The sequence below is a fragment of the Mustela nigripes genome, chromosome 13 (assembly GCF_022355385.1).
Source record: "Mustela nigripes isolate SB6536 chromosome 13, MUSNIG.SB6536, whole genome shotgun sequence".
Taxonomy (NCBI): Eukaryota; Metazoa; Chordata; class Mammalia; order Carnivora; family Mustelidae; genus Mustela; species Mustela nigripes.
The window spans coordinates 35,950,075-35,971,095 of record NC_081569.1 but is presented as its reverse complement, the minus strand read 5'-3'; the positions used below and the strand labels follow the sequence as shown (position 1 = coordinate 35,971,095).

General features: G+C 38.1%; 1 protein-coding gene across 1 annotated transcript in view; it reads left to right on the top strand.

Moving 5' to 3' along the window:
* Nucleotides 1-20,509, top strand: part of PRTG (protogenin) — a 115,259-nt gene extending 94,750 nt beyond the window's left edge. Inside the window, exons 12-20 of the mRNA XM_059372069.1 lie at nt 5,325-5,420; nt 6,072-6,258; nt 6,946-7,073; nt 8,423-8,593; nt 14,213-14,395; nt 15,721-15,841; nt 17,118-17,283; nt 19,523-19,627; nt 20,102-20,509. Coding sequence (XP_059228052.1) covers nt 5,325-5,420; nt 6,072-6,258; nt 6,946-7,073; nt 8,423-8,593; nt 14,213-14,395; nt 15,721-15,841; nt 17,118-17,283; nt 19,523-19,627; nt 20,102-20,509 — 1,565 coding nt within the window. The remainder of the gene's footprint in view (nt 1-5,324; nt 5,421-6,071; nt 6,259-6,945; nt 7,074-8,422; nt 8,594-14,212; nt 14,396-15,720; nt 15,842-17,117; nt 17,284-19,522; nt 19,628-20,101) is intronic.
* Nucleotides 20,510-21,021: the final 512 nt, after the last annotated feature.

Here is a 21,021-nt window from a genome sequence, read left to right as displayed (position 1 = left end):
AGGCAGACACACACTTGGGAGCCTTTGCCTGCTCCACAAACCAAGGAACATTAATGAGGACAGAGAGCAGTTAGAGCTCAGCTTTAGTATTTGCCAACAGCTCACTTACTGACATTCTGAATTCCAGACCTTGGTTGCATGAATGAACATCCTTGATGGGTTTTTTTGCCATGATTCCAAATTTAAGTGTATGGTATTTTTGGTAGTACCCTTTCTGTTCTCCTGAGCAACTTTGCTCATTATAATAACAACAATAATAATATTATATCTCTACTAATTATAGGAACTATACAAATTCCTTAATAGCCATGCTTTCATTTAATACTCTTAAAATCCCTGTCAGGGATTATTTGTCTATTTTCCAAATGAAAGTAAGCCAGGCTTAGAAAACTAAAAAAAATATACTCTCAAGGCTATACATTTAGTAAATAGTATTTACAGAATATTCATTTATCAGTCTGTACTCTGGTAGATTGAAATTAAAAGCACAAGTTATGGCTTTCTTTTTTAAAAATTTTATTTCATTTTTTAAAAAAAATTTAAGTCATGTCTGCACTCAGCATGGGGCTCCAACTCACAATCCCGAGATCAAGAGTCATACGCTCTTTCAGCTGAGCCATCCAGGCTCCCCAACAGTAATGGCTTTCTAACTGCTGAGTCTTCATATAGTATCTGACTTTTGGTAGGCATTTGGTAAATGTTATTGGATACCTGTATACTCTTTCTTGGCTAGTCAGACTTCTAGTTTTGATTTCTCCTCATGTGAAACAAAGTCAAGTGGGAAAGTTCGTGATGAGAATGAATCAGAAAGGAAAGAAGGTGAAGCAAATCCTAGAGCGGAGGAGAAAAGAAGAAGGAGTGCTACCATAGCAGTGTTTGAGGAAGGAGAGCTTCATTTTTTGGGCAAAGGTTGAGTCCATAATAAAGGTACAGGTTAATTTGGTTGGGACCACAGTTATGGTAACCTCAGCTGACACTCACTAGAGTTTGTGTTCAATTAATTTGAGCATATTTCCTGGCCTTCCATCTTTATATATTGCTAAATCTTTAAGTTTAACCATCAAGGCAAATACTACCTAGTGGAGCCGTCACTCCTGAGACCTTTAAGAATTAGCCCCAATGAGCGATTTTTATGCTCCATGTGTTGAGTTTGGAAGGAAATGGGACCAACCCTCTCCCCTCTTTTTATTTCTCCTTTTATCCTCACTGGGTTTTGGGAAGTCCTGAACAATTCTTTGTGGCTGCTTTTACTGACTCTGCTGTTTTCCCCATAAACCGCATTGCCTAAGTCTGCTGAGTCTCATGTAACCAAGCACCACAGACGTGGCAGTCCTTGACTCAAGAAGGGCTGTTAGCAGGCCTTGGAAACTATATGTACAGGGTCCCTGTAGCATTTCACAGTATTGAGGCTGAGTCTCTGCTTTGTCCTTTATGCACTGGAGGGTTTTCTCAGAACTCTAGAGTTTTAGGACTTGTGCTCTTATGCTGAGGTACATTATCTGTGCATTTAACTATATTGAATATGTTGGTCCTAAACTCTGATTTCTTACTCTGTATCTTTAATTTTGTTAATTGTATAGCTTTTTTTTCTTTCTTAGCTGATTACTCTTGCCGTCTGATAGTGCTCCTTTTAACATTAGCCCAGGGCTCTGGTCCCCTGGGTCCAAGACATCACATCTCTAACAAATTGGTGCATGAACATGAGTCTTATTGCTCTGAGGACTCGATTAACCAACCAAAATAATGTCACTAGATTTTGAGGCTGGAGTCCTATTTCTCGGAGCCTGAAAGGAGTACATGGTAAATGCTCATGTCCCACTGCTGCTCAGCTTGGCCCCCAACCTGGCACTTCAGTTTTGTTACACGAGATTCTTTGAAGAGCATAGTCGATCACGTGAACGTTAAATGGGCTTTCCTCTCCTTTATTTTTTTCCCACTAAAATGGTTTTAAAAATTATCCTGACCCTTGTTGTACTTCTTGTGTATGGATAGAACGGAATCTCATGCACCTGATATACTTGATTTGCCAGCCTCTGATGGTTTGCCTTTTCCTGACCTCATAGAAACGTGCAGGCAAAGGAGCCCAGCCTGGGAGGTCGTTGCTCCGGCGACTTGGATGATTTCCAGATGGGCACCAGAAAAACTGGGCTGTTACCATGCTGAGTAGGTTGTACAGGGGCTAAGCGTGCTTTCCTCTCATTGTCTCAGGACACAGACGTTGCTTCTCGTCAACCAGAAAAGGTTGATTTGGGGTTTAAAATTTAAGCAGCTCATTTTTCAAAGATGACGGGAAAATGAAGAATCAATTTTAGGACTAAAAATAAATAACCGTTCCAGAGAAATATTCATGAAGTGTTAATTGATTATTTGCACAGTGGAAAAAAAGATTAATCTTTCCACCCATACTCATAACCTCATCAAAATCTGCTTTCGGTGAGAGTGGCTATATCTGTGTCTGGCTCTCTGACGATGCGAGCTACTTGGGACAAACTCTGTCTCATCCCTCGTCTTCTGTATTTCCTAATTCCTGGTGCAACACCCCACACTCGGTAGGCTTTCCTAAAGATAAGTTTCTGATTGAGTAGAGACAGAAGAAAGAAATACATTTGAAGAACTCAACGACAGAGAGCCAAATGAATTCCATTTGTACCCATTCAGAGGGAGTATTTGTAAGACAGCACTCAGGATTCAGCTGCCTCATGAGTTCAGCAATATGTTAAGAGGGAAGAAAGATGAACACGTTCAAATTAGGTTGCTGTTAATCTGAACAGAAGTCCTTGAATCTTAGAATTTCAGTGCTTACTGTTGGAAATCATCTGAGTAATGAAGTCCAAATGTATTTCTGTGTTTGTTTTCTGTAGTTATTTTACAAAACGTTTAAAAATATTTGTTTTAGAATTCATTATAAAGAGACAAAGTTACCTACTATAACAAAAGCACATGTGATAGAAATATCAGCAAGTCCTTGGTTTAGTTTTGTGTAGCACTAGACATGCTACTTAACACTGTGGTACCACCGTTTATAGAATGGGAAGAACATTGATAGAATTTTGTGTTACTCATATATCATTTCCTATAGTATAATTGAATATTAGCCTTCCTACTTCCTATCTAAAAAGTATAGAAATGTCCTAAGTTGTATAAATTTTTTTTGTTCTTGTGATTTTAATTTTGTTAAAATGAATAGAAATTCGTTAAAACAAATAAAAAATTTGTATTTTAGGACATTCTTTTAACCCATTTTAATATTAAATAATAGAATATATCAGTTTTTAAAATACGGAGACTCTCAAAATTATTTTGGAAACTTTAACAGACTTCATATTTTATTTTTGAATTTTTAAAGCAATTTCTACATCCAATGTGCAGCTTGAACTCACAACCTCGAGATCAAGAGTTGCATGTTTCCCCAACTAAACCAGCCAGACGCAGCCCTATTTTTGGATTTTTAAATGTTTAAATTCACTCTAGAATTATTTTTATCCATTTATTCTAAGTTTTTGCACATTGGATATATCTTTCAAGGATTTTTTTCCCTTATGAAGTATTAGATCTATTTACACATTTATTATTATTTAGAGAAATGTAATACAGAAATATATTAAAGTTAGAAATATACCATATAGTCCAGCAGCCCCACTTCTGGTTATGTATCAAAAGGTAATGAAACCAGTATCTTGAAGAGATAACTGCACCCATGTTCATTGCAGCATTATTTGTAATAGTCAAGATATAAAACCACCTAAATGTCTGCTGCTGGGTGAATTGACAAAGAAAATATGGCCTATACACACGATGGAATATTATTCAGCCTTTAATAAGGAAGGCAATTCAGCGTTTGCACAACGTGAATGAGCCTAGACAATGTTATGCTAAGTGAAATAAGCCAGATACAGAAAGACAGTTACTGCATGATTTCAATAATGTATGGGATCCCAAATAGTTGAACCCAGAGAAGCAGAGAGTAGAACAGTGGTTGCCAGGGCCTTCAGGGATGGAGGATATGAGGAAGTATTGCTCATGGGTACAAGGTTATACTTAGGCAAGATAAATAAGTCCTGGAGATCTGATGGACAGCATGGTGATGATACTCATCGATACTGTATTATAAACTTGAGCTTTACCGAGATCTTGTTTTTAAGTACATACCCACCCAAAAATGGTTACTGTGTGAGATGATAGGATATGTTTGTTAGCTTGATTGTAGAGATCACCTCACAATGCACGCATGTGTCAAACATCATCTCATATACCTTAAATATATACCTTAAATATATGTTCATCAACTATACCTCAGCAAAGCTGGGGGGAAAACACATTATTTCTCAGTAGTATTTATTTTTGTCCCAAGCAAGTACTCAATAATTAAATGTTATCATAGTTATATTTAAATGTATTTATATCATTACACTTCTCAAAATATGTCCTAAAACATGTCATTTAAAATTTATAACTAGGGGTGCCTGCGTGGCTCAGTGGGTTAAGCGTCTGCCTTCAGTTCAGGTCATGATCCCAGGGTCCTGGCATAGAGCACCTCATCCGGCTCCCTGCTCAGCGGGGAGCCTGCTTCTCCCTCTCCCCCTGTCTGCTATTCCACCCACTTGTGCTCAATCTCTCTGTGTCAAATAAATAAAATATTTTCAAAAAATAAAATAAAATGTGTAACTTTATTTCCTCAAAAAACTGAAAAATTTTTGTATATATCCAAGGGCCTTTGGGTTTCCTATTTTGACAGTTAATGAGCACCAGTAGAGGGAGCTCCAGCTCCTCTTTCTTGGTGAATTTAGCTGTTGGCCTGAAAATGGGTTAATGGAAAGGGTACACATAGAAATAAACTTCAGTAACACATGGTTGTGAAACTTTTTAAAGTTACTAAAGGATGACAATCATAATTATCTTTACCTTTGAGGGGGAGAATAAGCTCACTTTGATTTCCCTTCTTAAGGTAGCTAAACCTCCGATAACTAAACAAAAAATTTCTGTATAGTGAAACGTCTTAGAAGTGACCCCTTAGGCAATCTCCAAGGCTTTTAGGATCAAGAATCTATCTCTGGTCAGTTGAGGAGGAGGACAGAGAGTATTGGTGTTAATGTTATTGTTTGAAGAAAGGTTAAGTAAAATTGTAAGTAACTGGTAGTTACAGTAGCAATGTCACACGAAGGTGCATTGCTGAGTCACTATGTAGGCTAGGAAAAGGAAAAATATCTCATTTTATTTTAAACTGTTATGTATCCAGAAGATTTTTAAACCAAACTCTGCAAAGGCTCTGGAGGGCTGATATCTAGAGGCCTGGACCAAATTATTACCTGTCAGTTTCTTTATAGACCCCAGAAGAAAGTACCACGTGAGGCTTCTGGCTTACAACAACATAGAAGATGGCTATCAGGCAGATCAGACAGTCAGCACTCCAGGATGCGTGTGTAAGTAAGGGTTATGGTAGCACATTTCACTCTGTATGGCGCACAGGCCTTGTTCTTCATTTCCTTCTGTAAATTTAAGTTTCATTACTTCTTGGAATCCTTGGTGCTTTTCTATCTTCCATGGCACCTACCATAGTTATTTTGAACAAGTACATGCTCAGAATAAATATTTAAGTGAGGTGTATTTAATTATAAGAACCTATTTTACTTTTGCAAACAAAAGACCTTCAGAAATTTAACTGGGAAAAATAACCCTGAATACCTATCTGCTCTAATCTTGAGGCTATTTATTTCCTTCCAATTACTATTCAGTTTTACTGGTGCTAAGACCTGTTTGGTTTTATTGCTACTGAAGAGGGTGTCAGTTTAGTTTTAAGTCCATTGCTGGCCTTCTGAATGTCTTGGGCTAGTAGTCTGTCTTCTTGGTGCTTCTCTTTTATAATCTAAGTATTAATATTTGATTCCTTACCTGATGTATGGAAGAATTGCTCAGAATTGAATGATATACATCTCTAAATGTATCCCTGAAAACTCTTTAATGAAAAAAAGGACCTCAAGTCAACTAGTAGGGTGGGGAATTGTGATTTTATCATTTTACCACTTTCTATAGTAATATGCGGTGCAGTAAATTAACATTGTCTTTTTCAATAGCTGTTCGTGATCGCATGGTTCCCCCTCCACCGCCACCCCACCATCTCTATGCGAAGGCTAACACCTCATCTTCCATCTTCCTGCACTGGAGGAGGCCTGCGTTCACCACTGCACAAATAATCAACTACACCATCCGCTGTAACCCTGTTGGCCTGCAGAATGCTTCTTTGGTTCTATACCTTCAAACGTATGTAGCTTCTGTTAATAGTGGTTTTCTTTGCTCTTTTGCCTACTCGCACTTGTTTCTTACCCTCTTGGGCCAGCATGACATTTAGCTATGAAAACCTGTTTCTGGACTTACCTTACTTATAAAATGGCTGGGAGTTTTGCATCTTTGCCATATTCAGTTCTGAAAACTACATCTGACTTTCAGTTTCTATAAATTAATATTATTATTTTTTTTTTGGTTCCTCAGCCTCATGCAACAAGATTAGGCAAGAAGGTATTATTACTTCCAACTGGTTAAACTTAGCATGTTTAAAGGAAAAAAAATAAAAGACCACTTTCATGCTGGTATAAAAAAATAAAGCTTATTCTGGTTTTTTGGATATAGTTGGAAAAATGCCCATCATTATGGTTTAAAAGAATGATACGACTTTCAGTATTTTAGAGGAAATCCCTTTGTATTGGGATATTTCCAAACTGCTATTCTAAACTATTTCATAGTTTCTGAGAGGCAATTTGTAGGCTAATTTCTATAGGATAATACCAAATATTATATTTTAATAGAGGAAATTTTTTTAGTCTAAAAAATTGTTTTTAAAGAAAATGAGGTAATAATAACAGGATACTTCCCTGAGTTGACTGGAAATACTGATAATCTCTTAGAAACAATGTACTACCGGCATTACCAACTTTGATACTCACTTTATAGATCAGAAACTCACATGTTGGTTCAAGGTCTAGAACCAAACACCAAATATGAATTTGCTGTACGACTGCATGTGGACCAGCTTTCCAGCCCCTGGAGCCCCGTTGTCTACCATTCAACACTTCCAGAAGGTACAGGCATTTATCTAAATGTTTAAAAAATAGATATGTCCTTTAAGAACACCTGGTGGCTCAGTCGGTTGAGCATCTCCCTTTGGCTCAGGGCCCTGAGATTGAATCCTGTGTCAGGCTCTCTGCTCAGCAGGGTGTCTGCTTCTTTCTCTCCCTCTGTCTCTCTACCTGCTCATTCTCAATCTCTCAAATAAATAAATAAAATCTTAAAAAAAAAAATAGAAATGTCACTTTAAAGAAGGTACTACCTAGTTACTACCCAGATTGGCATGTATGCATTTGTTTTGTTTTTTAACTTTTGAAATGTATTTTCTTTTATTATAGTAAATGTTTATTCCTCTCACTTTATATATTACATAAGCCAGTAGGCTTAAATCTAATGTCTCTTTGGGGAACCACTACATTTTCTAAAATCAGGTGTGCTGTTCAAGACTGTACCCATGTAATTTAAAATGGAAGTAAATGAATAGTGTATTTAATGATGTTGGGAGCCCATTAAAAGTAATGTGTGTGATGGCTTGAGGCTATGCAGTGTGGTGGTTGGGATATCTGATCAAGCACCCTTTCTGGAGCTTCTCTGTGCTACTCACTAAGGTATTTCATGTCTGTGGACCTGCATTTCTTTTCTCTAGAATGAGGGTGAAGAAGTAGATGATCTATGTAAGGACCCTCACAGCTCTAGTCTGATTATGCTGAGAGAGAACAAAGGAAAGACACTGACTTCAACAAGCATAGGGCCTCTTGGCTATGTTCTTTACACTTTTAGCTCCTACTAAATATGTGGTCAACTAAAATCCCAAGACTTGACTGCTTTCGCAGGTATAAAGACTTAGTCTAAGGTCTCTCCTGTGAACTCACTGATTCACAACTTTTTGGAGAATAACTAAATGTTTTGGTCTCAGAAGTATTTTCTTCAGTGGCTTCCTAGATCAAGTGAAATATATATTCTGTATGTTTTAGTAAGAAATGTAGTTTAGATTCAATACCTAATGGTGGTGTTGCTTGTGGAATTGTAAACCTTTCTAGTTATCAGGTGGGCAAAACAATTATCAAAAGCTCTCGGAATTCCTACACAATTTGACTTAGTAATTCTCCATTTAGGAATCTACCATATCCCCCCCTCTATTTTTATGTTTTAAACATTATAAAAATGAAATTAGCTCTCAGAAAAAGAAGAAAAAATAGTGTTTTACCATTAATGATCTGTAAAGGCTGTGATTCTGAGATGTTTTGATAGTGGTTTCTAGTTTTTTACTCTTTTCCCTGAGTTTCCAGCCTATTAGCTAGGTATTTGAGTGTTTATCACCATTTAATCCTAGTAACACAGTATTTCCTTCATGTGTGCGCAGCACCGGCAGGCCCACCCGTTGGAGTAAAAGTGACATTGATAGAAGATGACACTGCTCTGGTTTCTTGGAAACCACCTGATGGCCCAGAGACCGTGGTGACACGCTACACCATCTTGTACGCTTCCAGGAAGGCCTGGATTGCAGGAGAGTGGCAGGTCCTACACCGAGAAGGTAAATATGAGCATAAAGGATCCAAGAGGATGAACAGTAAGATTACTGATGATAAGGAAACAAACAGAAAGAAGGATCTAGAGTTTGTTTTGAATTTAGGAAGTAACAAATTATAAAGGATTTGGGTTTTATTAGCAAAGCATTGGGAAACCATCACCATATTTTGAGCATGAGCATATGATTCACATTCCAGGAAGATCACTCTTGACTGTTGTGACTAGAATGGGTTTGGTGCAGGAGGGTTGGGTCAGAATAATGTAGAATCTAAGAAGTGACTGTAGTGGCCCAAAACTATAGGCCTGGATTAGGATATGGAGGATTGAGATGGAAGGAAGAGGATGGTCAGATGATAGTAGCTTAAGTAGAGAAAGAAAGCAAGCAAGGAAAGAAGAATTGTTATAGACGACTACTAGATTTCCAGTGGTTGTGTGTCTTGCAGTGGAGTAGCAAATGCTGGATGAAGATCTGGTTTAAGGAAGCATACGTTTGCACTAAAATGGTCCACATACAAATAAATTGGCCCACATGAATATCAGGGTCCCACTTAAGTACTTACTTTAAACATGCATGCTGGGAAAAGAACAGTTTGCTAAGCAATTAAAAGCTTTAGAAGGATTTCAAGACGGTAATTTTTTGGCCACCTGCATATTCTAAACACTTTTACAACACTAGACATTTGTACCTACATTTCACCTTTTAAAAGGAATGTTTACCTAATTAGGATGAACTTTAAAGATATGAATATAATATAAAACTTTCTATGCAGTTGTAAAACACATAGTGACTTTTGTTGGAATTTTAATAGTCCTATATTCATGTTTTTTATTATGCAGAATCTCTACCAAGTAATACTTTCTTAGTCCCTGAACAGACTTGAAAGTGATAAGTACTTGCCAGCAATACAATTTTATATTTGTATCAGTTACCTATTGTTACCTAACAAACCACTTTAAAAATTAGCCATGGTATTTTCTCACAGTGTTGTGAGTCAGCAATTTGGACTGGGATCAGCTGGACACTTCTCTTAGTCTCTCCTGAGGTCACTCATGAGACTGAAATCATCTCATGGTTTCAACAGAGTGTGAGTAGTTCAAAAACAGCAAGAGTGAGTTCCAATGCCAGGAGGAGAGGGAGAGGTTGCACATACAAAGCTTTGCAAGCCTCTGCTTGTATCACTTTGCTGATGTCCCACTGGGCAAAGCAAATCAGGTAGGGAAACCCAGAGTTAGTGTGGGAGAGGATTGCCCAGGGGTGTGGATAGATGGAGGCATGATTTATTTGCAACTATAAGTCTTACAGACTACCACAATATTCTTAAAATGTACAATTCACTTTTAGTTAATTCCAAAATGATTTATTGACACCTTTGACCCCGACTAACCTGATTTATCACGTGAGTGCTTCTTCCCTTTAGCTCTTCATTTGTACCTGCCTAAAAAGAAACAGTATTTTGTTTTGTCCTTTTAATGCATTCATTTGTCAGTTTCAGACAAGGCTCAGAAAACAACATTTTTCCTCCTTGGTGACCCAGTAGTGAAATGGATTGTAATTGCAGGTTTTTACACTCCTATAAGAATTGCATGAAAGGGGGAAAAATCCATTTTTGTTATTATCTTACTTTTGTGATTTTAAGAAAAATTCTTAGCAAAAAACTATACCATCTTGTACATGTCCTTTTTTATGGCTAATGCTAGTACTTCATAGAGGACAAAGTGAACGATATAGGTAAAAATAGTTGAGGTGTTTTTTTGGGGTTTTTTTTTGAGAATAAAAAACATAAAGGATTTGAGTCACCCACTTTTATTTTTATTTTTAAGATTTTATGTCTGAGTAGTCTCTACACTCAGTGTGGAGCTTGAACTCACAACCCCAAAATCAAACCCCAAAGGAGCCAGACAGGTGCCCCTTGAGTCACTCACTTTTAAACCAAAAGCAAAAAAATACATCATGGCATTTAAAGAAAAAAATAAAATGTAAAATGGTCTTTAATGTCTAATTATGGCAACTTTTGGAAAAGGTAAAAGTGTAGAAAAAGATGAGGAAAGAAGAAGGGGGAGAATATCAGTATTTCTTTCCTATGGATCTACTAATCTTCTATACAGGTTTTGCTTATACATATTTATGTGTATAATTAATTTACATATTTATTGACAAATGGAATAAGGGAAAGCATTTTTAAAATGTTCCTGATGACCAGATGGTATCTGTGGCTAAAAGCATGCATGGTTAAAATGGTTGAGCAGTGATGTGACATGAAATTATACTTGTATGTAATTTGAAGTGAATCAGAAATTAAGTCTTTACCTTCCTTATATGTAGTAAATTAGCACAAACTAGCCAATTATTTTAAAATCTAAAAGGCACTATATACAATCTTGCCCTATATACTGCAGCAATTCCTGAATTCTAGTCCTCATAGCATGAGTTTCCCACAGTTGTAAAGACGCTCCTTCTTAACAACAACAACAAAAAAGTTAGCCTAAATAAATATGCCATTTCCTCCTATTAGAGATGTACATTGGACATTAAAGTTCTTCAGTAAAGGAATTTAACTCAACATTAGCCAAGTAAATCAGAATACCAATAGTAAGGAACATACTCATTAAATGAATGATTGAGTGATTACTGTGTGCCAGGCTTTTTTCTAGGCATTGGCAATACCACAGTGAACAAAACAATGTTCCTTCCCCATTGATGCTTGTATCACCAGTAATATACAAACATGTAGATATTCAGGTTGTGTTATAAGTGATATTAAGAAAGCTGGGGGGTGGGGTGGGGAGAGACAGAGTGATGGAGGTAGTAAGGTTAAGCCCTCTTGGAAGAAATGTCATCTAAATAGAGCCATGTGAATATTGGAGGATGTGCAGAGGCCCTGAAACAAAAGTATGCTTGCACGTTAGAGGAGCAACAAGAAGGCCAGGGAGGCTAGAGTGAGGGGAAGTACAAGCAGTAGGAAATCAGTGGGGAGGAAACCAAGAGCAGAGTTTTTAGACCACAGATTTTATTCTAAGAGAGATGAAAGACACTGGAGACTTTGGATCAGATTTACATTTTAAAAGGATTACTTTATCAACCACCCAAAAACTGATTATAAGTTGGTAAGTGTAGAAGTTGAGAGACCACTGAATATACAGGTGTCCACGTGAGAGTTAGTGGGCATTTGGACAAGGGTGATAACAAGGAAGGTAAAAGAAGCTAGTAGAACACAGTTTGAAAGAATGGCCTACAAGGTTTGCTGCAGATTGATGAGAAGTGTAAGGGGGAAAAAAAGCTGAATTGACGGGGGAAATCAAAGGTTTAGTTTTTAACATGTTAAATTTGAGATATGTCCTAGATATCCAAGTGGAGAGGTTGATTAAGCAGTGGGAGTGTTAAGTTCATGGGAGAGGTATGGAAAGGTATTCTAGTGGTATAACTAAGTGGATGATTTTTAAGACTTTGGAACTGGAAAACAATCACTTCCAGAATGTAGACAGAAATAAGTTCTAAGATCGCATTCTGGAGCACTTCTCCAACCTCAGAATCTTAACCCCGTGCTTTTTTATCCTCAATGAACACTCCTTTGGTGATAGATAGCTCATATTTTAATATAAGTTCAGTTGGCATTTCCTGAGAATTATCTTGTCCAAGCATTATGCCAGCCACCTTAAGCTGTTCAAATGTGAAAAAAATTTCTGTCCTTCAGAAGAGGAAGAAGGGAGAGTCAGAGGTGAAGAGGAAGACTCACTTTCATTGAGTATATATACTTATGTCGGAGACTTGCCAATGGTAGTTTATTTAATCCTTTATAAAAACTATTTGAGGTGGGAATTATTGCCCCCATGAGGAAATTAAAGTTCAGTAATGTGCCCCAAGTCACAAATTACTTTGTTGGTAGCATGCCAGCATTTGATCAGCATTGATCCAACACTGAGGCTATTGTTCTGTCTGGTTTCTGAAACTCCTAAAATAAGCTGAAGATTCAGACACATATGAAAGGCAGGGGGCTGGCATCAACACAGTAAGTGAGATTGAGATAGCATGCTGAGTGAATAGAAGGACAGGCAGATCACTTTAGTATTTGGGAACTGCTTTGAGTGAAATGCTTTTTTTTTTTTCCTCATAGAGGAGCCAAAGTGTTAGTTTCCCTTTTTTTGTGTGAAAGAAGACTGTGGAAGGAAGGGGAGCACTTGCACACATCCACACAGCTCATCTGCTTATAGAACTTAAGAAATTCTTTGAGGCACCTTAGCTGGCTCATCAGTTAGGTTTCTGTCTTTGGCTCAGGTCATGATCTTGGACTTCTGGGATGGAGCCCTGCATCGCCAGCCTCTCTGCTCAGTAGGGAGCCTGCTTCTCCCTCTCACTCCCTCTCAAATAAATAAATAAGATCTTTTCAAAATGAAAAGACTTTCAGTTTCAGGTAGGGACTAGTTTTTGCCAAGCATTTTTAAAAATTAAATGTGAAGTATTCTATGCTAAAATGGAAACTCAGTTTATTTATGTAACTCTTGTGAGGAAATTGAAATGTTCATCCTTCACATCACAATACATCTTTGATTTTAATTCACCTGTCTGAGAACATGGTAACTGTACAAACATTCTTCGTGATTCTAAGTAAGGGTCAGTTTGTTTATTTAACAGCTGTGCATTCAAGTAGCTCACACTCTATTCAGGCCAAGCTGAAACCAGAGAACATGAAAACAAGCCATGTTCAGCCCTCACATAGCTGCTTGGTTGAGTTGCCTTACACCATGTGACCTCCCAGGTGGCCTCTGAATCATGACCTGAGCTTTGAGATTACCCCACATTTCACTGCATAGTGAAATATACGCTAGCAAGTGTAAGAGAATAGTCCAGTCTGACCTGGAAGGGGACTGCTACAAGCTATCGTAAGTTCTTCAAAGCTATTGCAAGGATGCTCTGAGTTGGGGAAAAAGTGAGATGATGTCACCTGAGGGAAGCTAGGCTCTCTGTGAATATCGACTCATGAATGCAGTCCGTGCCAAAATAACTTTGTGGTTGAATTCTGTTACACCTGCGTTCTTAACATTAGAGTTCATTCTTAGGGTGGGAGTCTCTTTTGTAAGAAAAGTACTTCAGGGCTGTGGCAGAACCAAGAGCAGAAAGACCGCTCAAGGAATAGCAGTACGCACATAGGAATCCTTCTTAGCCATCATGCCAACAGAGAAAATGCCTTTGATACCAAATATCATATATAAATTCTGGTGACGGTGACTTTGGAGAGAAGTAGATTCTGGGCAGATTACTGGTGGTAGTTTTAGTAGTTAATCAGAGGTCCAGATCTTCAACACTCTGAGATTCCAATATAACATTGGCCTTTTCCTTTTTATTTATTTTCAAGAAATTTTAGATAATGATGGACCAGCAAGAAATATATTCATACTTCCAAAAATAATTGTGTTGTTTCTAATTTAAGAACAAGATCATTGGCCACACTGATTACCATAAGTAGTTAAAACATTTCTTTTTTTTTTTTTTTTTTTTGCAGCTGCCATGAACATGGTATTCCTTTTATAATCAGAAGAATATTTATTAAATAAAGGGTCATGATGGTGTGTTTGAGAGAATGAATAAAGATAAGTTTTACTTAACTAGTAATTGATCTATTTATAGGGGCAATAACCATGGCTCTGTTAGAAAACCTGGTGGCAGGAAACGTGTACATTGTCAAGATATCTGCATCTAATGAGGTGGGAGAAGGACCCTTTTCAAATTCTGTGGAGCTGGCAGTCCTTCCAAAGGAAACCTCTGAATCTAATCAGAGGCCCAAGCGTTTGGATTCAGCTGATGCCAAAGGTCTGTATGCCGTCCTCATTGCTCTTTCTTAGATCAGTGTTCCTTCCGCTCTCCTGCACTGTACTGCTTCTCTCCCCACGGCAGCGGCATCCCTGCACTTGGTTTCTTGAATTGTCGCTGGCGGTGCTGTCCGGATGCTGTGGGGCTACAGGCCGTTCCTGGCACTTTACAGGGGAAATAGACTTACCTCCGAATCAGCTCCGTTTCAGACCACTGTGTCCCAGTTACTCCTTGTCCCAGACAGACGAGCCACGGGGTCCAAAAACTGACGGCAGGAGGCTTCCAGGGAGGTTCCATGAAATAAACAGCTGTGCTGGTTGTGGTGTTTAAGCAGAGAGCATGGTTTTCATTAAGAGTTGTTACCACAGAAAAACAGCCTTTCCGGAGAGAAAGTTCTCTGTCCAAAGAGCAGTTGGAAGTAGTGTCTTTAAAGAGCCACCCTCACTCCAGGGCAACTGTCCTGGCCCGAAGGAAGCCAGGACCCCCCCTGTGGTACAGATCAAGACCCCTTCCTTTCCTTCTCTTCAGGGGGAGTTCCCTGGGAGCTTTAAATGGAGGAAATGCCAGCTGAACTCAACAGGATTAAGGGCTTATAGCTCCTCAGATGAGAGTCATTCAGTGCCTGTGTGTGTGTGTGTGTGTGTGTGTGTAGGGGGTGTTGAGAGAAGAGAGAAACAGGGAGGGAGAAAGAAAGAGAAAGGCAAGGCAGACAGGTTTAAGCATTGCAGTGAGATAACGGGGGCAGCTCCCTTATCATGGCAAAGGAGAGCAAGTCATAGTCACTTCTCAAATACCTGCTGCTCAGAGTGTCTAGGGACGAGCAGCATGAGTGTTACCCAAGAGCTTGTTAGATGTACAAAATCATGGGCTCCACCCCAGACATAGTGAATCCGGATCTGTATTTTAACAGACCCTCTAGTGGTCGTGTGCACATTAAAGTTAGAGGAGCACTGCTATGTAAATGCAGAAAACACAGGAAACTCATCTTTAATATGCAGATCTGCTTTTAAGGTAGCAGGACATGAAAGCTGCCCTTTGGTTCAAGGAAACCAAAGCATTAAAAGTTATTAACTGATGTTCATGTTTTGATACAATAATATGGTATTTAGAACTCATATTTGGAATCTTCAATATGGGAATATAACTGATCTTTGAGATCACTGATAAAAAGAGTAATATGTGTCTTTTCTGCTTAGACACAGATACAGTAAAAAATTCTCCCAGGAGAGGTAGAAAAATTATAGAAAAGCAAACAGCTATCTTTGACTTAAATGGGATCGTTTATTTTTGTGATTGATACTGAGTTAATGTGTTTCTGTTTCTAGTTTATTCAGGCTACTACCATCTGGACCAAAAATCAATGACTGGCATTGCTGTAGGCGTTGGCATAGCCTTGACCTGCATCCTCATCTGTGTTCTCATCCTGATATACCGAAGTAAAGCCAGGTGTGTTTCCATTGCTAGCCATGCTGAGGTGGTTAAAAAAACATTTAAATTACAGTAACTATGAGAAGCAAATTGAAATCAAGTGCTTTCTAGAATAACTGGGATTTTCCATTTTAAAATAATGTTACTTGAGTTCTTAATTGCTATAGAGATGTGCTCACTTTTCTATTTGAAAAAATTACTGTGCCAATAAAATGTTCTTAAATGAGGCCCTAGTTTCTTCATTTCCTTTTTATTTTGAGAAGTACAAAGTATATCCTTTGGTTTCTTTTTTAAAATGGCACACTTAGTCGGATGCTTATGCTGATTGAGGAGATTTCTTACTGTCTGGAATATTTTCATATCTAAGCAGTCTTCCGTTGAGAGCTCCTCCCTTATTTCCATAGGACATATGTTTGGGATTCTCCAGACATGGGGTTAAAATAAATGTAATAACTAGGGATTTGTCCTCTGGAAACTCTGTTAAGCGGTCTCCTTTGTAGTTTGACTTCAGCTAAATTCTCAGCATTCAGTAAGTTTGTCTAATTCTGACCTTTTATATTTTGGCTCTTGCTTTCATTTATTTTAAGGTTGTTTACTGTATTTAATACAAGGTCAGAAACACACTATTTTCAGATAATCCTTATCACTAGACTCCCTGCATTAGTATTGACTATCGAGATTTATTCTTTCTGTATGGTACTTGTGTATAAAAACATACTCAGGAAACATACTCTATTAAAGAATTCTAACATCTTTTTATATATTTAACAGCTTAGTTTTGCTGTACAGGTTTCTCACTTGAAGAATATTTTTATAAAATCTTTCTGTACAAATAAAATATTTACGTACATTGTTTTAGTGTTGTTTAAATCTTCCAGAAGTACTACTGTAAATTTGCCATCATTAACTGGCAAGTGAGTTGTTATGTTAGTGTGACATTCAGGCAGACTTGAGAGAGAACCCGTAAATCTTAAAATTATAATTTCTGTGTAACTGTGAAGTAAATAACAGCAATAATTAATAGTACTTTGTAAATATTAAGGTTTTTAGTAAGTGTAAAAAATAATTTTCTGTAAGCAAATATTGGGGCTAAAAGAAAGACGTGTCCTCAAATCATAAAAGTTTGCGGGAGTGAGTTTGAGGTAAAAATCTAATACTCAGTTTCTAAAGGTATTTGGGAAATAAGCATTGAAGAACTTCACTGTTTGCAAAGTCGTGATTATAGGCCAAATTTGGTACATTTGTCCAGATCTCCTGTAAAATTGGAAGATTTCCTTTGCTTGCAATATTTCAGGAAGTCATCTGCTTCCAAGACAGCACAGAATGGAACTCAGCAGTTATCTCGCACCAGTACCTCTCTAGCCGGTGGAAATGAAGCTGGAAAGAACCTGGGGGGAGTTGTAGAACATGAAGAATCCTTAATACCAATGATAATGCCAAACAGCTTCATTGATGCAAAGGTACTCTGAGCTGAGATACTGATCTGCTGTGTAATCCTTCCCTCCGTTCCCTTCCCATCTCACAGCTTGGTATGTGAGATTTGCTTACTAAAAAATTGTATGTTGAACATATTACATCCATATTCTACTTGAGGGAATACAAAACAGTTTCACCCAGATCCTTCCTTACATAATATATATGGGGAGATAAAGATAGGGATGGATAAAAGATAAAGAAATAAAAGATTAAAGAGATAGAGGGGGAAAAAAATGAAAAAACAACATAAATGCAATTAGATGGGATTATGTAGAGCTAACATGTTTTAGATAAGAACAGAGGGTCATTAGTCTATATTTACTACAATTTGGATTGCCCTGTATTTACTCAGTGGGCAATTTTTTTATTAATCCATTTTCATACTTCATTTGATTTTTTTTAACTGCCATGGACATTAGAACATTCCAGGTATAAACTATGTTTTTAAAAATTAGACTATCTAAATAGATGTTTCAAGATCCTTCCTATTATGGCCTGAGGAAGTTGGATACAAGAAAGATGTGTCATTGGATGATGTTACTTCATGTCCTACTATATGTAATAATAGTACAGAGATAAGCATTAGGGACACCAAATGAAAATTATTTTTGGTCACATTGCAACATTAGATAGTGTGCATTATTATAATAGCTCTTGCAGCCAATGTGGTGTAAACGAGGTATCCACAAACTGTAGCCCATCCCAGGCCAGCCCATAGCCTGTTTTTATATGAGCTAAGAATGTTTCTCACCTTTTTTTTTTTTTAAAGATTTTATTTATTTATTTGACAGAGATCACAAGTAGGCAGAGAGGCAGGCAGAGAGAGAGAGAGAGAGAGGAGGAAGCAGGCTCACCTTTGAGCAGAGAGCTCGATGCAGGGCTCGATCCCAGGACCCTGGGATCATGACCTGAACTGGAGGCAGAGGCCTTAACCCACTGAGCCACCCAGGGGCCCCCTGTTTCTCACCTTTTTTAAAGGGTACTTTGAAGGACAAAAATAAAAGAGAAAATGAGATATAGGCCATATGAGGCCCGCAAAATCTAAAATATTTACTATCTAGCCCTTTACAGAGGAAGCTTAACAAATCCTGGTCTAAATCCTTCCTCTCCAACCCTTCCCTAAAATTTAGAATAACAGAAATACAACAAAATTTCAGGAAGTTTTGGTACTAAATTTTTTTAAAGAATTTATTTGTCCAAGAGAGCTAGCTCAAGCTGGGGAACAGTAGGCAGAGGGAGAAGAGGCTCTCCCCACTGAGCAAGGAGTATGATGGAAGGCTCAATCCCAGGACTCTGGGATTATGACCTGAGTTGAAGACAGATGCTTAACCGACTGAGCCACCCAGTTGCCCCTGCTATTAAATTTAATATAGTTATATTTAACAAATGCAAGCTACTCAAATCTAGTACAGTGTAATATACTATATATATTATGAGTAAGTAATAATGACTTCATTTCGTTGCTCCTGTTGTCTTTATTGTTTGCAACTTGATTTAGCTTTTATTTTCTGAAACCAGTGTAAGCCATTCCACTTATTTCCAGTTAATCTAGAACACTGGAACCTAAAACTTCCAAATAAGCATAAAAAGTACTAAAGCACATTGGGGTTCTCTTTTTACTACCTTGGAACTACCTTGGGCATGAGAAAGGATTCGGAGAAGCAGCATGGGGAGGACATGAGGAGAAAAGAGAGAGAATCTTAAGTGAAAAGAGGCCTTTTTGGAGTGGGGATCTGTATAAAGCAGATAAATCAGGTCTCTCTGTGTCCTTGGCTTAGCCCAAGAGCTGATCTTCCATTTATTGCCATTTTGTTGAGCACATGCAGGACCACGGTTTTTTCTTCCCAACCGCTTCCCAAAACTTCCCGTTTTTCAGATATGTGGAAAGACTGAAAGAGTGATGTAATGAATGCACAAATAATTGTCAATGCCTTGTCATACATATTCCTATGTATTTTTGTTTGCTGTAACATTTGGAAATAGTTTTTGGAATTATTACACTTCATCCCAAATACTTCAGCATATATATCTCTGAAGATTAAATCTATTACATCTTTTTGATCACTGACAAACACCCTGAATTTGTGGGGGTACTGCTTGTGTAAAAGAAGAAATAGTGATGTGTCCCTGACGGTTTTTTATTTTAACATTTAAAAATTTTGTATACTACGTATAATAAACTGAAATCTGTAGTATTTCTATTTTCTCCTTTTATTTCTCCAGGGAGGAACTGACCTGATAATTAATAGCTATGGTCCTATAATTAAAAACAACTCTAAGAAAAAATGGCTATTTTTCCAAGATTCCAAGAAGATAAAAGTTGACCAGGTAACCCAACTTAATGAGAAAAATTTTTGGCAGCTCATGGTATCATGAAATGATAATTAAAAAGTGTAAATGAAGGCCTTAATTTTCATGTTCTGTCTGGATATGATTTTATTAATTTGGGGCATAACTCTGTGGAAAGCCATGATGCGTGATCACTGAAGTGGTAGTTGGAAAGTAATCAGAGCTGTGGTTTTCAGCAGGGAATGGGTGGCAGTGGAGGAAGGAATATGGCAGGAGTAAGCTTCAAAAAATCACTGAAGAAGCCTTTGGACACTTCACTTGCCCCAGTAATTCTGATGGGTTACCACTCGGGGAGGGAACTACTGACCTAGATCATCTCTTCCTGATGATGACCTTTCACCCATGTCCTTGAACAGATGACTATCTCAGAATCTATAGGGTATGTAAAACCATATCTATTATTTTTCCCAGAGCACCCTGCCATCACTAACAGTGGTTTATGTTTTTGCCTAGCCTCAAAGAAGATTTACTCAAGCAGTGTGCTTTTACCAGCCAGGCACCACTGTGTTGATCAGTGATGAAGACTCCCCCAGCTCCCCAGGTCAGACCACCAGCTTCCCAAGGCCCTTTGGTGGTGTTGCCGCTGATACGGAGCACTCCGCAAACAGCGAAGGCAGCCACGAGACTGGGGATTCTGGAAGGTTCTCCCATGAGTCCAATGATGAGATCCACCTGTCCTCAGTTATCAGCACCACGCCCCTGACCTCCAGTTCCTTCACCGGCAGTGATTCAGGTGGGGATGGCTCTGTGAAGAAGTGTGAAGACCCAGCCATGCCCCCGGATGCCGAGCAGACGACTTCTTCGGGTCTGCAGCCGCCGTCTGCCATGCTGCGCTTTGACAAAAATGATTTTCCAATCTAGACAGCCATGTTCAGGTATTCTCACCTCTAAGTCTGTTCGAAGGACAAGGAACAGGGAGCCAAAGCCTTTTGTGAAAATCTTGATGTCTTATTGGGTATTTCAGCTTTTTTTTTTTTTTTAATGTGTTTTCATTTTTTATGTTTAAACAATGTATTTTGAATGTTTTGTTGTCAGCAATGTGAAAAGACAGTCTAGATACTTGACTGGATTATAAAATATGTCACTGGAGCAAAGGGAAGACTTTTGAAAACCCCTTTGCTGACTATCTACCTCAGTTTGCCAGATGGCAAACTCCGAAGACAACTTTGTTACCTCGTGTGTTGTGATAGTTGATCTCCGCTCATAACCAATGATACTTCCTAGTAGCATTTTGTTTTCATTGCTGTATGTGTAGTGTGTGTGATCAAAGGAGTCATATAGGTATATGAGTAAGAATGTTTATCTGAAGCTCTGATTTTTTTTTAAAGAAAACTATGACATCTGCATGGTTTGGAGAATGTCATACCTCTGCT